General features: G+C 43.0%; 1 protein-coding gene across 1 annotated transcript in view; it reads right to left on the bottom strand.

Moving 5' to 3' along the window:
* Positions 1-17,566, bottom strand: part of PIGT (phosphatidylinositol glycan anchor biosynthesis class T) — a 58,168-nt gene that overhangs the window by 5,535 nt on the left and 35,067 nt on the right. Inside the window, exons 9-11 of the mRNA XM_073606341.1 lie at positions 15,178-15,378; positions 13,174-13,339; positions 4,395-4,478 (exon numbers count right to left, since the gene is read on the bottom strand). Coding sequence (XP_073462442.1) covers positions 4,395-4,478; positions 13,174-13,339; positions 15,178-15,378 — 451 coding nt within the window. The remainder of the gene's footprint in view (positions 1-4,394; positions 4,479-13,173; positions 13,340-15,177; positions 15,379-17,566) is intronic.

Here is a 17,566-nt window from a genome sequence, read left to right as displayed (position 1 = left end):
TGGGTATCACTAGTGAATCATTGCGCACAGTGTTTTTCATTTTCATATTTTTCCAGTGTTTGTCTATATCCAGCGCTGCACTTTCCTTATATATATTTAGTGGTGCCCCCTAACAGGGTTATAGTGTTCAGCTGCAGGACACCTTCTTCACAGGTTTTTTCACATTTTTTTCACATTTCTTTGTACACTTAGCGCAAATTTTTCTTTTAGAATAAAGTGTTACTAAACCCAGTAATATGAAAATAGTTCATCCGTCTCCCCGACGGCCCTAAAAATCTTCTTTTTACTTTAAAATACTGCCACTATAAACCATTTTGGATGATCTGTATACCACAGTTACATGATAACCTGCACAATTTCTCCAGTGCTGAGAGTTCAGGTAGGAGGAGATTCCACTGCAGCCTGTATACACGCCCACATGTGTGATGTAAATATCATGTGACCTGGCTATCTCTGAGAAGTAAATGTTCTTTCCAGCATAAAAGACACAACTGAGCATGTGTAGGTCGGCTACCCTGCCTGTGTTAGCTGGCCTTCTCCAGATAGACAGTGCAGGAGGGGAGGATCTGTGCATGCAGGATAAAACAGCCTTTTTTACACAATGCAGAGGATTAACCCCTTAAGTTCCAGAGTATAACAAGCATGCTATGCTGCATATACAGACGGATTTTACTGTTGTGAGTTTAGTAACGCTTTAATGAAGTGGGTACATGTATTTGTAATGGGAGCGCACTGCACAGCGCACTCCCAGGACAGACACTGGGCTTTCACAGAGAGCCCGAGTCTCATACCAAAGGATCAGGAACTGGGAGATCTGGTTCCTGATCGCTGTGATAGACCCTGATTGGCTATCATAGCGATCAGTCACTGTACAGCCCGACCCTTTGTGTGTTTTTTTTTTTTTTTTTTGTTTTTACAAAAAACAAATTGGATCATGCTTTATGAAGTTTTGTTTGCCTTCCTCTGCATCACCTGTGGGTATTGGATAGTGTATATGGAGGTTTTTCCTTTTTTTTTTTCTTTGTTGAACTAGATGGAGTAACCAGATTAACTATGCATCTACAATGGGGAAAATTATTATTTGACCCTCTGCAGATTTTGGAAGTTTTCCCACTTACAAAGAAATGAAGGGTCTATAATCTTTATCATAAGTGTATTTTAAAATGATAAACACAAAATTAGCCAAAAATCTAAAAAAAAAAAAAAAAAAAAAAAAAAAAAAACACACACACAAAAAAAAAAAAAAAAACACGATTAAAAAATGTTATAAATTGAGTTGCAGTTCAGTAAATAAAATAAGTATTTGATCCCTTACAAACCAACAATAATTCTGGTTCCCACAGACTGGCAGTATGTGCTCATGTGGTACACAGATTAGTCATGTCAATTAAAGAAGGTGTTTCTAATGACAACTCATTAAGTGTATAAAAAGACACCTGTCCACAGAATCTCTTCCTTCCATTCATCATTCCATCATGGGCAAGACCAAAGAGCTGTCAAAGGATGTCAGGGACAAGATTGTAGACCTGCACAAGGCTGGGATGGGCTACAAGACCATCAGCAAGAAGTTTGGTGAGGAGGAGACAACTGTTGGAGCAATTATTTGCAAATGGAAGATAGGACCAGTCACCAAAACAAACCATTGGCAACACAGTAGACTACCATGGATTGAAATCCTGCAGCGCCTACAAGGTCCTCCTCCTCAAGAAGGTACATGTGCAGGCCCGTCTGAAGTTTGCCAATGAACATCTAAATGATTCAGAGAAGGATTGGGAGAAAGTACTGTGATCAAAGGTGACCAAAATTGAGCTCTTAGGCATTAAGACTCACAATGTTTGGAGGAAGAAAAATGCTGACTATGATCCTAAGAACACCATCCCTACAGTCAAGCATGTAAATGGAAAAATTATTTTTTGGGGCAGTTTCTCTGCTAAAAAAAAAAAAAAAAAAAAAAAAAAAAAAAAAGGGTACAGGCCAACTTTGCCACATTGAGGAGTCAATGGATGAGGCCATGTATTTTAAAATCTTGCCCAAGCCAGAACACTGAAGATGGGTCTTTCAACATGACAATGACCCAAAACATACAGCAAGGCAACAAAGGAGTAGCTCAAGAAGCAGCACATTGAGGTCATGGAGTGGCCTAGCCAGTCTCCAGAAAATGTATGGAGGGGGCTAAATCATTGAGTAACCAAGCGACAGCCAAGAAATCCTAAAGTGTTTGTGAACCCAAATCTGTAAAGAGCTGCCAGCCCCTCTATTATAGTTAGACATAGCACATCGTATAAGACTTTTATAAAAACGAGGCTTATAAATATCGATTTAGAGCGTTCAGGTTGGTCAGGTGACTCGCAACCGCTGTATAGCTTCAATACATGGCTACTGCAGGAGCGGCCAAGATTTCCCTCCGACGTCAGCCGGGGCCGCTCAGCCCCTCCTGCAGTAGTCACGTGAACGGCCTGAAGATGGCGCTAAAATCGGTATTTACAAGCCTCGTTTTTATAAGAAAAAATGTATACAGTGTGAGGGGGGAGAGAGGAGAGTTGAGAGCAGGGCTGTGGATGATGAAGGGACGTACGCAGACCAAGGTGGTCAGGGCTCAGCAGCCCTGATTTTCGTAGTCAGCGCAGAGAGGGGGACACAGAAAGTGGCAGGATCAGCCAGGTTTTTTTTTACAGTTTTGAGAGGGGCAGATTACACAGCACAAGCACTGTGCTGTTTAATCTGCTTTAAGGGACCAGGATCTCTATTTTTTTTTTTTGGGGGGGGGGGTAACAAAACACTTCAAATACCAGACACGTTAACCCCTCCATGCTCAGGCCAATTTTCAGCTTTCAGCGTTGTCGCACTTTGAACGACAAATGCGTGGTCATGCAACACTGCACCCAAACAAAATTTTTATAATTTTCTTCCCACAAATGGAGCTCTCTTTTGGTGGTATTTGAATACCACTGGGTTTGTTTTTTTTTTTTTTGCTAAACAAATGTGGAGCTACCGACAGGCAGCCGACTGGCTTTCCCTGTCAGCGCAAGCCGAGAATAGCCGTTTACCGGCACTTCCTTGTTCACGCGATGATCAGCTGTGATTGGTCACAGCTAATCATGTGATAAGAAGCCTCCGTGAGAGGCTCCATACCACGATCGGAGATGTGGTGTGTCAGACTCACACACAGCAGCCCTGATCGCCACGCGCCTCCGCCCTGGTTGATGTGACGTCCAGTTAGGATAGCAGAACCACTTTGCCGATGTTATATTGTTATATGGCGGGCGGCAAGCGGTTAAGGATTTAGAGACGATTTGAAAAGAAGAGTGGACCAAAATCCTTCCTGAGATGTGTGCAAACGTGATAACCAACTACAAGAAATGTCTTACTTCTGTGCTTCCCAACAAAGGTTTCTTCACCAAGTACTGTTTTGCTTGAGGATTAAATACTTATTTTACTCACTGAACTGCAACTCAATTTATAACATTTGTATCGTATGTATTCGGTCTCTGTCATTTAAAATACATCTATGATAAAAATGACAGACCCTTCATATCTTTGTAAAGTGGGCAAACTTCCAAAATCTGCAGGGGATCAAATAATTTTTCCCACTGTATGCAAAATAAAACAAAGAAAAAAATAGCTGGATCAGGGTTTGATCTAGGTCAGTGTCAGGGTTTGAGTTAGGGTCACAAGTCAAAGTCATGGACAGTATATTCTAGGTTGGAAAAAATGTTTTTGAAATCAGTATCAGTGTCCGTTAGTGCCAGTGTTTTAGGTAGCAGCAAAACAAAAAAAAAAAGGAAGTGAAATGCACATTGTTTCTGGGCCCCATTATGGTCATAAACAATAAACATCCCTGTGATCGTCAGGAGCAGGAGAATTTATTTTGGGTTGTTCTTTGGTGGCAGGTTATGGTAATAGCAAGAAATATACAGGTAAATTAAAAAAAAATTATATTGTTTGCTATTTTTTGGGCCAGATTTCCTTTGATTAAAAAAACAAAAAAAAAAAAAAAAAACAGAAGGTATCCATTGCCATTTAACACCAAATGAAAGCCCAATTTGTTCTGAAGAAAAATGTGCTATAATTCACCTGTACACAGGTGGAGACAAGTAGTTGCAGTCATGTCAAAGTTTCAAAATTGTGTTCAGGTGTTAGGATTTGTTTTAACCTTATGAGGAGTTGCACCCTTAACATCCAAGTTTATTATCAATGTGGATAAAAGTCAAAACCCCGTAAGCACCCTGGATTAAAAAAACACGCGTAATTCCAGACATAATAATTTTAGCAGTTACCCTGAACACTTTTATGGGGCCAAATTAGATGCCAAGCCAATCTCCAGTTGTCTGAAAAAAAAATGCACCTTGCAGGGCCCCCCCACATTGCAGTAATAAATAATGTGAAATACTTACAGTGTGGAGAAAAGTGGGCTTTCCTCTAGCTCGTTTGTTTTCAGGGTCCTTACACTGGGGATAAGAACACTCAATACTGAAGGGCTAAACAAGGCAAAAAAAAATTATTATATGGAATATATAAAAAAAAAAAAATATATAATATAAAAAAAATAAACTTGTCAACATCAATACAGAATAGGATTAGACATATACATTAGGGAGATTTACTAAAACGAGAGCGTGCAAAATCTGGTGCAGCTCTGCATAGATACGAATTGGCCCCCCACGTTTTGTTTTTTTGTCAAAGCTTAATTTAACCACTTCAGCCCCGGAAGGATTTACCCCCTTCATGACCAGAGCACTTTTTACAATTCGGCACTGCGTCGCTTTAACTGCTAATTGCGCGGTCATGCAATGCTGTACCCAAACGAAATTTGCATCCTTTTCTTCCCACAAATAGAGCTTTCTTTTGATGGTATTTGATCACCTCTGCCGTTTTTATTTTTTGCGCTATAAACGGAAATTTTGAAAAAAAAAATGATATTTTCTACTTTTTGTTATAAAAAAAAACCAATAAACTAAATTTTAGTCATACATAGGCCAAAATGTATTCGGCCACATGTCTTTGGTAAAAAAAAAAAAAAAGTCAATAAGCGTATATTTATTGGTTTGCGCAAAAGTTATAGCGTCTACAAACTAGGGTACATTTTCTGGAATTTACACAGCTTTTAGTTTATGACTGCCTATGTCATTTCTTGAGGTGCTAAAATGGCAGGGCAGTACAAAACCCCCACAAAATGACCCCATTTTGGAAAGTAGACACCCCAAGGAAATTGCTGAGAGGCATGTTGAGCCCATTGAATATTTTTTTTGTCCCAAGTGATTGAATAATGACCAAAAAAAAAAAAATTTACAAAAAGTTGTCACTAAATGATATATTGCTCACACAGGCCATGGGCATATGTGGAATTGCACCCCAAAATACATTCAGCTGCTTCTCCTGAGTACGGGGATACCACATGTGTGGGACTTTTTGGGAGCCTAGCCGCGTACGGGGCCCCGAAAACCAATCACCGCCTTCAGGATTTCTAAGGGCATACATTTTTGATTTCACTCCTCACTACCTATCACAGTTTTGAAGGCCATAAAATGCCAAGATGGCACAAACCCCCCCCAAATGACCCCATTTTGGAAAGTAGACACCCCAAGCTATTTGCTGAGAGGCATGGTGAGTATTTTGCAGCTCTCATTTGTTTTTGAAAATGAAGAAAGACCAGAAAAAATTTTTTTTTTTTCTTTTTTCAATTTTCAAAACTTTGTGACAAAAAGTGAGGTCTGCAAAATACTCACTATACCTCTCAGCAAATAGCTTGGGGTGTCTACTTTCCAAAATTGGGTCATTTGGGGGGGTTTTGTGCCACCTGGGCATTCCATGGCCTCCGAAACTGTGATAGGCAGTGAAGAGTGAAATCAAAAATTTACGGCCTTAGAAAGCCTGAAGGCGGTGCCTGGTTTTCGGGGTCCCGTGCGCGGCTAGGCTCCCAAAAAGTCCCACACATGTGGTATCCCCGTACTCAGGAGAAGCAACAGAATTTATTTTGGGGTGTAATTTCACAAATCCCATGGCATGTTTGAGCAATATAACATTTAGTGACAACTTTGTGCAAAAAAAAAAAAAAATTTGTCTCTTTCCCGCAACTTGTGTCACAATATAAAATATTCCATGGACTCGACATGACTCTCAGCAAATAGCTTGGGGTGTCTACTTTCCAAAATGGGGTCATTTGGGGGGGGTTTGAACTGTCCTGGCATTTTATGCACAACATTTAGAAGCTTATGTCACACATTACCCACTCTTCTAACCACTTGAAGACAAAGCCCTTTCTGACACTTTGATTACATGAAAAAATTATTTTTTTTTGCAAGAAAATTACTTTGAACCCCCAAACATTATATATTATTTTAAAGCAAATGCCCTACAGATTAAAATGGTGGGTGTTTCATTTTTTTTTTTTCACACAGTATTTGCGCAGCGATTTTTCAAACGCATTTTTTGTGGAAAAAACACACTTTTTTAAATTTTAATGCACTAAAACACACTATATTGCCCAAATGTTTGATAAAATAAAAAAGATGATCTTAGGCCAAGTACATGGATACCAAACATGACATGCTTTAAAATTGCGCACAAAACGTGCAGCGGCAACAAAATAAATACATTTTTAAAAGCCTTTAAAAGCCTTTACAGGTTACCACTTTAGATTTACAGAGGAGGTCTACTGCTAAAATTACTGCCCTCGATCTGACCTTCGCGGTGATACCTCACATGCATGGTGCAATTGCTGTTTACATTTGACGCCAGACCGACGCTTGCGTTCGCCTTAGCGCGAGAGCAGGGGGGACAGGGGTGCTTTTTTTTTTTTTTTTTCTTTATTTTTTTGCTTTTTTATCTTATTTTTAAACTTTTCCTTTCATTTTTTTTTTAAATCATTTTTATTGTTATCTCAGGGAATGTAAATATCCCCTATGATAGCAATAGGTAGTGACAGGTACTCTTTTTTGAAAAAATTGGGGTCTATTAGACCCTAGATCTCTCCTCTGCCCTCAAAGCATCTGACCACACCAAGATCGGTGTGATAAAATGCTTCCCCAATTTCCCAATGGCGCTGTTTACATCCGGCGAAATCTAAGTCATAAAATGCTCGTAGCTTCCGGTTTCTTAGGCCATAGAGATGTTTGGAGCCACTCTGGTCTCTGATCAGCTCTATGGTCAGCTGGCTGAATCACCGGCTGCATTCTCAGGTTCCCTGTTGAGACAGGAGAGCCAGAGAAAAACACGGAAGACGGTGGGGGGGGGGGGGGGGGGGGGGGGCATTCCCTCCCACTGCTTGTAAAAGCAGTCTAGAGGCTAATTAGCCGCTAGGATTGCTTTTACATGAAAGCCGACCGCTGGCTAAAAAGAATGATACCAAGATGATACCTAAACCTGCAGGCATCATTCTGGTATAACCACTCAAAGTCGTGAATGGCGTACCTGAAGACAAAAAAATGGTTAAAGCACAGTAAACGGTAAAGTATAAAAAATTGCATACCTGAAAAGCAAACATGATAAAACATAATAACAATAAAACATTGCAGAATATAATACAGTAAAAAAGAGCAGAACAATAGAGAGAGAATAGAGAGAGAGAGAGAACAATGAAACGACAACTATTTTTTTTTATTTTTGTTTGTGTTTTTTTTTTTTTTTTTTACATTTTTTTTTGTAACTGTAACTTTTATAACTGTAACCGGTTCCAGGTTCGGGTCTCTCAAAATGCGATGGCATCTTGGGAGACCCTGTGATAGTGTGCCTAGTCTGTGCAATGCTGTACCCTACGCTAATACTCAACTAGTGAATGGTAGCGTTCAAAACATTCACCAATGCAAAGACCAGGATTGTCAGGACAGGAGGGACAATAATAGCGGGTGTCACGCCTATATCCGCGCTTGCTGCAGACACAACATGTTTTTTGGGGGGGTTCGTTGGGTAGGGGTACTCGGGAGGACATATAAATGCCTCTCATGCAGCCGACTGCATTTGGTTGGGGATGTGAATGGGGGACGTACGGGCGCTGCAGAAGCGGTGGGTTCCCAATTAGGATTGGCGAATGCAGCAGGAAGGGCACTATGGGCACGACGGGCCTGTGTTTGTCTTTTTGGTGGCAGCGGGACACTACTTGTGCTTGCCACCTCACCAGCTTGAACTGCACTTATGGGACTCGCCACGTGTTACTGCAGTGCGGGTTTGACTACGACCGGGGTGTACTAGGCCGCTGGCGCTTGCCAGTTCACCAAAACGCTACAAAAAAAAGTGACAGTGATCGATCGATACTGCACTTGGGTGGGCTGGGCTGGGCCGGGCGGAGGGGCAAAACGCAGGTGCTAGCAGGTATCTGGGCTGATCCCGCTAACACTGCGTTTTCGGGAACCCTAAACTGCTGGGGACGCTAGTATAGATCTGATCGGATCAGATATTGATTTGATCAGATACTATACCACTAAGGGAGGCGTATGCTGCGTGCGTGGGTGTTAGCGGTACTGGCGCTAATCTGATGCTGCCAGGGGCTGGTGCTTGCCAGTTCACCAAAATGCTACCAAGAAAACTGTTAGCGATCGCAGGGATCAGGCCCTCGTCTCTCCTCGGCGCTGGAACGGAAACTGCCCAGCCGAGGAGAGATGACATCACATCCTCTGCCTCTGTGTACTATACAGAGGCAGGGGATGTTTCTCATTGGCTGGGAGCGATCGCGAGGGGGGGCACGATCGGATGGTCTCCCCCTTGTCTCTCATCGCTCCCAACCAAATGCCGACGGCACCGGGGGGGGGGGGGGGGGGGGTCCGATTGGACCCCCCCGCCCGCGGGAAGGCAATCACGTACCAGGTACGTGATTTTGCCTGCCCGTGCCGCTCTGTTCACGTATATAGACGTGAGGCGGTCGGCAAGTGGTTAACAAACTGAAGTTAGAAGCTGTTCGGCTACCATACACAGCTGCACCAGATTCCAATTCACCCCAAAAGGTGTCCAGTAGGGTTGAGGTCAAAGCTTTGTGCACTGGAGTTCCTCCACACCAAACTCATCAAACCATGGCTTTATGGAGCTGGCTTTGTACACAAGGACACAGTAACGGTGGAACAGAAAATAGTCTTCCTTAAACCTTCGCTACAAGGTTGGAAATGCACAATGGTCTAAATCTTTTTGTATGCTTTAGAATTACCAATATCTTTCACTGTACACACCTCAACTCAATCATTTGGAGCTTTAGGCCATATAGTATACATAGAAAAAGATGTATCAAAACACTTTCCTAGCAGATACCAGAAAGACACTGTAGAAGACCTAAAGTGCCGGTTCACATAGGGGCGACTTGTCAGGCGACCTAGTCGCCTGACAAGTCGCCTCCCGTTCTGTGCTACGGAACCGTTCTAATAGGAGCGACGCAAGTCGCTCCGACTTAGAAAAAGGTTCCTGTACTACTTTGGGGGCGACTTGGGGCGACTTGCATAGACTTCTATACAGAAGTCGTTTTGCAAGTCGCCTCAGAAGTCGTTTGCAGGTCGCCTCGCTGAGGCGACCTGCAAGTCGTGCCGCCCCTGTGTGAACCGGCACTTAACCTAAAGGACACTCCAAAACAAGAAAGGTTTCCACTGAAGTGTGTAGAACCTTTGTATGTTTTTTTTTCTATTACACTCAGGAATAAAAAGAATTTAAATTTATCTTTATAAATAAGTGACCAACGTGTAGGGCAGAGTTTGACAAACGCACAGATCGGAAGTAACACCAAGGTTGGGATTGACTTTTCCAGGCAACAGAGTCTGGCTGGGCCAGTGGCAGTGACAGAAAGGGGATTTTGAGCGAGTTCTTTATTATGTGCATATTCCAGTGTACTTCACTAATGCTTTTTGATGATGTTTTATTAAATGTACAGTTTTACAGAATGTGGCACTCAGTTTCATCTTTCTAAGCCAGTGTGCGATGTGCCCTGGAGGTTATAAGACTGTAAAGATATAGCAACAGTTTACCCTGTAAGGGTGCAAGTCTGTTTCACCTATCAAGAATACACTATATTGTCAAAAGTATTGTGACACCTGCCTTTACACGCATATAAATTTTAATGGCCTCCCAGTCTTAGTCTGTAGGGTTCAATATTGAGTTGGCCCACCCTTTGCAGCTATAACAGCTTCAAATCTTCTAGGAAGGCTGTCCACAAGGTTTAGGAGTGTGTCTATGGGAATGTTTGACCATTCTTCCGGAAGCAAATTTGTGATGTCAGGCACTGATGTGGATGAGAAGGCCTGGCTCGCAGTCTCTGCTCCAATTAGGGCTGGGGAAAAAATAGATTTAAATCTTCAACCGAGTTGAAAGGGCAAATCTATTCAAAATTTAAGCAAATCGATTTTGTTTAGATTTTTTTTTCCTTTCACCGCGTCTCGCGGACTAGGCCGAAGCCGCGACCTCGCCTAAAAACTCATGCCCGCAGCGCCTCAGGACCAGCGCTGACACCGCGTCGGTCCCGAGGAGCTGCGGGCAAGAATTTTTTAGGTGAGGCCGCGGCTTCGGCCTAGTCCGCGAGGCCAGACGCCGCAGACTAGGCCGAAGCCGCGGCCTCACCTAATAGCTCATGCCCGCTGCGCCTCAGGACCGGCGCGGTTTCCAAAGAAAAAAAAAAAAAAAAACAACCTCGATTCGAATCATGAATCAAGTTTTTTTTTTTTTTTTAAAGAGAATCGAAGATTTTTTTTTTTTAAAGAAAATCTTCCAGCCCTAGCTCTAATTCATCCCAAAGGTGTTCTATCGGGTTGCGGTCAGGACTTTGCAGGCCAGTCAAGTTTCTCCACTCCAAACTCGCTCATCCATGTCTTTATGGACCTTGCTTAGTGCACTGGTGCCCAGTCTTGTTGGAACAGGAAGGAACCATCCCCAAACTGTTCCCACAAAGTTGGGAGCATGAAATTGTCCAAAATGTCTTGGTATGCTGACGCCTTAAGAGTTCCCTTCACTGGAACTAACGGCCCAAGCCCAACCCCTGAATAACACTCCCACACCATAATCCCCCCCCCCCCTCCACCAAATGATTTGAACCAGTGCACAAAGCAAGGTCCATAAAAAGACATGGATGACCAAGTTTGGGGTGGAGGAACTTGACTGGCCTGCACAGAGTCCTAACCTCAACCCGACAGAACACCTTTGGGATGAATTAAAGCAGAGACTGCAAGCCAGGGCTTCTTGTCCAACATCAGTGCCTGATGAGCAGTAGAGTTGAAGCTGTTATAGCTGCAAAAGGGTGGGCCAACGCAGACTAAGGCTGGGATGCCATTAAAGTTCATACATGTGTAAAGGCAGGCATCCCAATACTTTTGACAATATATGGTATGTTAGTTTTTAGGTCATATACAGAAGGTGAGCGCTAGCCCTGTGGAGTGGGATGACACAAGGATATGCTCACAGTGTGGGGAAGTTTGTATATGGACACCGATTGTGATATACTTCAAGCAGGATTTTCCCCAGTGGAATTATTTTTCACTTTTATGAATGTTTTGTGGATACATTGGGGCGGATTTACTACAACTGGAGAGTGCAAACTACAGCTTCCAAGTTTTATTGCCAAAGCCCAATTGAACAAGCTGAAGTTAGAAGCCGATTGGCTACCATGCACAGCTACACCAGATTTTTCACTCTCCAGTTTTAGTAAATCAACCCCATTGTTTGAACACACACATTAAATGCTATGTTTCCACTAGTGCGACTTTTCATGCGACTTGGGACTGAAAAGTCGCATGACAAATAGTACCCCATGATTTCCAATGAGTACCGTTCATATCTGTGCGACTTCAAAGTAGTCCCTGCACTACTTTGGTCCCAATTTGATGCGATTGAGGTCCATAGACACAGGCATTGCTTCAAATCGCGGTAAAAAGTCGCGGTAAAAAAACGCGGCAAAATTGCGCGACTTTGGGGACGCAATAGTGGAAACATAGCCTTAGGCCCCTTTCACACAGGCTTTCCAATCAGATCCGCCTGTCAGTTTTTCAGGTGGACCTGATTGGACACTCCATTCAGCACTATGGAGCAGTGGATGTCAGCGGTGACATGTCCGCTGGCACCTGCTGCTATCTGATCCTGTCCGCCAAATGCAGACGGATGGTGTCCCTATTTTCCATCTACCTGGAGGATTGGATGTAAAAACGGACAGGCGATCCGTTATCATGCGAGCTCCCCATAGAGGTGAGTGGAACTCTGACAGTTCCATCTCAGCACAGTGAGTGGAGACGGACCTGTCATGCGCCTGCTCAGCGGATCAATCCCCGTCGAGCAAGCGGAGTCCATCAAACAGATCTGCCCGTGTGAAAAGGACCCTTACTGATATGGATGCATTCTGAGATCCAGTGATATCATTTTTTGCATATCTGAGTGCACTTTATAAATATCCCTGTATGCACTTTATTAGCTGTATTTTACACATTATAGTTTTTATTATTTTTTAGTGCTCCACTGTATGAGTCCCAAATGAAAATCTTGGCTTCTATTTCAGGTCTAGTTGTGTAACCCATCTACTTTGTTAAAAAAACAAAAAAAAAAAACAAAAAAAACAAAAAACAAAAAAAAAAAATTATATATATATATATATATATATATATATATATATATATATATATATATATATATATATATATATATATATATATATATATATATATATATATATATATATACACACATACATACACACACACTGTATATATAAATAATAATAATACCTGTTAACAGAGCATAATAGCTTGTGTTGATATCAACACACAAGTGAGTGATCAAAGGAGATCATTCACTTGATTACATTAATGATAAAATGGTTAGTTTCAGGATTGAGCTTTTAAAGCTGGCCATAGATGGTTCCAGTCTCAGCCGGTTCAGCAAGGAACCACCGGAGATTCAAACCATGTATGGGCAGGCTGGTTGTACCCAAGCGCTGATCGGATTTTATATGCAATCATTACTAGCGGCGGTTATAGCCGATAGCAATAATCATTGTGTTCTCCCATCAGGGACAGCTTTCCACGTCCATCCAGGAGAAAACAATAGCTCTACGGAAGGGATTCCCCCAACACCACCAACTGTGTTGATGGGGAAAATCAAGCGATTTTCTTTCCTGCAAGAAAGAAAATCACTCCGTCTAGGGACAGCTTAAGACTTCTTTTGGTCAGAACACAAACAAAAAAGGTTTTTCTACATAGAGGGGTCTACAATGTTAAGGATTACCTGACATAGAATCCATGGTTCGGGTCCGGTGGGTACTCTGTCCACTTCAGCAGAGCTCTCTCAAACTGGATACTAATCTTTGTGATGGAATTAGGCGGCAGCTGAATTAACATCTCAAGGAGATGGGGGCGCTGGCGATCCTTGGCAGGTACATAGTGGATATAACCTAGGTGTAGAATAATCATTTGTGATTACAGTAGATTAGCAAATTAACTTTTTGGGCACCAGGGACCAGTTTCATGGCAGCCAATTGTCCTCAGCTCCCTTCAAACCACAACCCCCTTTACAACACAGTGCCCCCTTTATATCATAGTTCCACAGTGTACTCAGCTCCTCTTCACATCACAGCCCCCCCTTTACATTAATGTAACGGGAACTGCTGTGTAACGTAAAAGGGGGCAGCGATATTAGGTGAACTGCATTGTGATGTAAGGGGAACTACACAATAAAGGGTCACTGTAATGATTACAGTGCCCCTCTAAAGTGCAGTCCCCTTAGCAATCACAGTGTCCGTGCAGTCTGACTCCCCTCCTTTCCTCTCTAACATAACATTTCCCCATTCCAGGCTCTGCATCTCCTGCACAGGACTCCTACCTATTATCAGTCAGTGTGTCCTCTCCCGGCTCCTCCGCGCTCCCACCTACCTGCCCAGCTGAAGACGTCATCCTATAAGCAAGGCAGGGGGTGCGAGGAGCTCTCCATGCCAATCTGCAGCTCCTTCTGCCCCCTGCCCTGCTGGCTGGATGACAGCTTCGGCCCGGGCGGATGGAGGAGCTGGGAGAGGACACATAGGCATGGCCGCACAACATGAGGTGAGCGGCGGCCACGGTCTGTGATCACAGTCCGCATACGGCTATCACAGACCGCGGCCTTATTATAGGCTTACCTGTAGGTAAAAATGTCAAAAAGGGGTATACTACCACTTTAACAGGCCCGGGGGTTGGGGACCCTGCAGTAGATGGCAAAACATCCACTTTGAGAGTAACCAAATTTGCAGTTACATTGTTTTTTTTTTTTTTATTATATAAACGAAAAAAACAAATTTGGGAAGAAAAAAAAAAAAAAACCAAAACAATATTTTTTACGTTTTGCTATAAAGCATATCCAATTTTCATAAATTTAGGCCAAAACGTATTCTGCTACATGTCTTTGGTAAGAAAAAAATTTCTCAATAAGTGTATATTGATTGGTTTGTGCGAAAGTTATAGTGTCTACAAACTATGGGATATATACACAGAATTTTTATTTATTTATTTTTATACTAGTAATGGCGGTGATCAGTGACTTATAGTGTGACTGATAGTGTGGCAGGCAATTTGACATGAACCGACAATGACATCACCAGTGACACCAATACAGTGATCAGTGCTAAAAATATACGTCACTGTACTAATGACACTGGCTGGGAAAGGGTTAACATTTAGCGGTTAACTGTGTGCCTACAATGTTTACTGTGTGCACTATGTACTGTTTTACTCCCTGCTTAGCAAAAAAAAAAAAAAAAAAAAAATATGGCACATCGCTGCTGTCGGTAGAGAGCTCTGTGTTGTTTACCAACTCAGAGCTCTCTTGTCAATTGCTCAACAGATTCCAGGCATAAATAAACTGTCTGGGACCCACTGATCGGCTTGTGCTGTAGCAAAAGACAGCATAGTCAGGGCGGCACGCGCACCGACTACCCGGAAGTGCATGTACGTGATCCAGTGTAGGAGAGCTGCTCCGACGCATTGAATCTGTGGTAGGCGGTTAATAAAGCACGTACTGAGAATGATTTCAAGAACTGTATTCACCAGAGACAACATATTTTATACTTTTTGCACTGACACAGCAGGAAAATTACCTTTCCATTTATCAAAAGGTTACCATGCATGCTGCTCAGGGTCAAAGGACCACTTTTTCTACAGTGTGAACATATTCATTAACTCCTGGGTCACCCACCTACAATCTATAATTACATTGTGGATATCTGATAAATGCTTTTGTTGAACTTCCTTGAACACTCACTTGGCTTGTTGTCCTTGCCCTTGGTGATGATGGTCAGTGTATGGACATACAGTCGGAGGTACCAGGGAACAGTCTCCAGTATCATTACAGGGAAGGCTCGGTATGGGTGGTTGTTGTAAATCATGGTGTTGATCACACCAGTTTGAAGACCGTAACCACTCACATAGCGTTCAGCATGGAAAACAGGGGGCTGTGGCAGGCCTGTGTGGAAAAAAAAAAAAAAAAAAAAAAAGAAGAGGAATTATTTTTTTACAAATGCAGTCCATGTAGTTTGATCCAAAACGGCAGTATGCGATTATATCATGGTATATAACCACTTGTCTACCGGGCACTTTTACTCCCTTCCTGCCCAGACCAATTTTCACCTTTCATTGCCGTCATACTTTGTACGACAATTGCGCAGTCATGCAACACTGTACCCATGTGACATTTTTAGCATTGTTTTCACACAAATAGAACTTTATTTTGGTGGAATTTAAATCAACACGGTTTTAAATTTTTTTGCTAAACAAAAAAAAAATAAAAATTAAAGTTACGTACCGGTAACGTCTTTTCCTGTAGTCTTTCAGGACAGCCACAATAGAGAGATAGTCTCCTCCCCTTCCTCTGGAAACACTGCGCCAGCCCATAAAATCTCTCCTCCCCTGCCAGACCTCAGTTCTTTCAAGAGTACCTCCGGCCAGCTGGGGAGACACAAGAACACATTAATAACATACCAATCAATATCATTACCATATTGCGTTCTGGTCTTTAATAAGACCCCCCCAAGCTTAGGGTGGGTAACTAGGGCTGTCCTGAAAGACTACAGGAAAAGACGTTACCGGTACGTAACTTTAATTTTCCCTTTCCGTCATTTCAGGACAGCCACAATAGAGAGGATAATCGAGCACTTACCAATTAGGGTGGGACTACAGCTTGCAGAACTTTTCGCCCAAAAGCCTGCTCACCTGCCGCCACCAGGTCCACTCTGTAATGTCTAACGAAAGTGGAGTAGCTGGACCATGTTGCTGCCTTGCATATTTGCTCTGGCGTTGCTCCAGCCTTCTCTGCCTGGGAAGTTGCCACTGCTCTGATGGAGTGTGCCTTTATGCCTCTAGGGACCTCCTTCCCCGCTAAAGAATATGCCTGCCCAATAGCTAATCTAAGCCACCTGGCAATCGTGCGTCGGGACGCTCTGAGACCCTTTCTGGCCCCAGAAAATAAAATAAATAGAGAATCAGACTTCCTTATTGTCTTAGTCATCTCTAGGTATTGTAGGATACACCTCCTTACATCTAAAAAATGAAATCTTAGTTCCCTTTCACCTGAAGGATTGGGACAAAACGAGGGTAGGACTATTTCCTGGCTTCTATGAAAGCTTGACGCCACCTTAGGCAAAAAAGCTGGATCAGTCTTAAGGACTATCCTGTCTGGCAAAATAACACAAAAAGGAGGTCTAATTGATAACGCCTCAATTTCGCTGACCCTCCTGGCAGTTGTTACTGCAACTAAAAATACTGTTTTTAGGGTAAGTTCCTTTAACAGGCACTTGTCCAATGGCTCAAAGGGACTTCCCGTAAGGCTCTGTAAAACCAGAGATAAGTCCCACCCGGGAAAGGGACGACCCCTGGTAGGTCTCTGTCTTGACAGTGCCTTAAAGAATCTGACCACCCATGGATTGGTAGCCAGAGACTTCTCCAGATAAGCACTGAGTGCTGAAACCTGACTTTTAAGGGTAGCTACAGATAAACCCTTGTCCGCTCCACACTGCAGAAATTCCAACGCAGCTACGGGACTCTGCACCGAGAAGGAGTTTTCTATGCACCATTTGTTGAAAAGGAGCCAGACCTTTTTGTAAATCTTACGGGTCTCCTTTTTCCTACTGTTGAGGAGGGTAGAGATCAAGCTCTCTGAAAACCCCTTGGATCTTAATATACCCTCCTCAGTAGCCAGGCCGCTAATTTCCACTGCTGCACCTGTGGGCAGAGGACTGGACCCTGCGACAGAAGATCCTTTCGAGGTGGAAGGAAAAGGGGAGGTTCCGCTGCTAACTGACTGAGGATTGAAAACCATGCCCTTTTCGGCCAATGTGGAGCTACCAGAATAAGAGAGGTGCTCTCTAATTGAAACTTCCTCAGAACCGCCGGTAATAGTACCGGAGGAGGGAAGGCATAACATGTCCTGAAATGCCAATTCTGAGATAATGCGTCCACTCCCAGTGCTCCTTCCCCTGCGTTTAGGGAGAAAAAACAGGGGGTTTTCGCGTTGTCTTTTGAAGCGAAAAGATCCACTTCCGGGGGTCCCCATTTCTCGGATATGAGATTGAAAACCTCCTGGTTGAGGGCCCAATCTCCTTCCTTTAGACTCCTCCGGCTGAGAAAATCTGCGATTATATTCCTCTCCCCTCTCA

This window comes from Aquarana catesbeiana, linkage group LG12 (genome assembly GCF_042186555.1).
Source record: "Aquarana catesbeiana isolate 2022-GZ linkage group LG12, ASM4218655v1, whole genome shotgun sequence".
NCBI lineage: Eukaryota > Metazoa > Chordata > Amphibia > Anura > Ranidae > Aquarana > Aquarana catesbeiana.
Note: the sequence above shows the minus strand (reverse complement) of the source record. Positions and strands in the feature narration are given on the sequence as shown.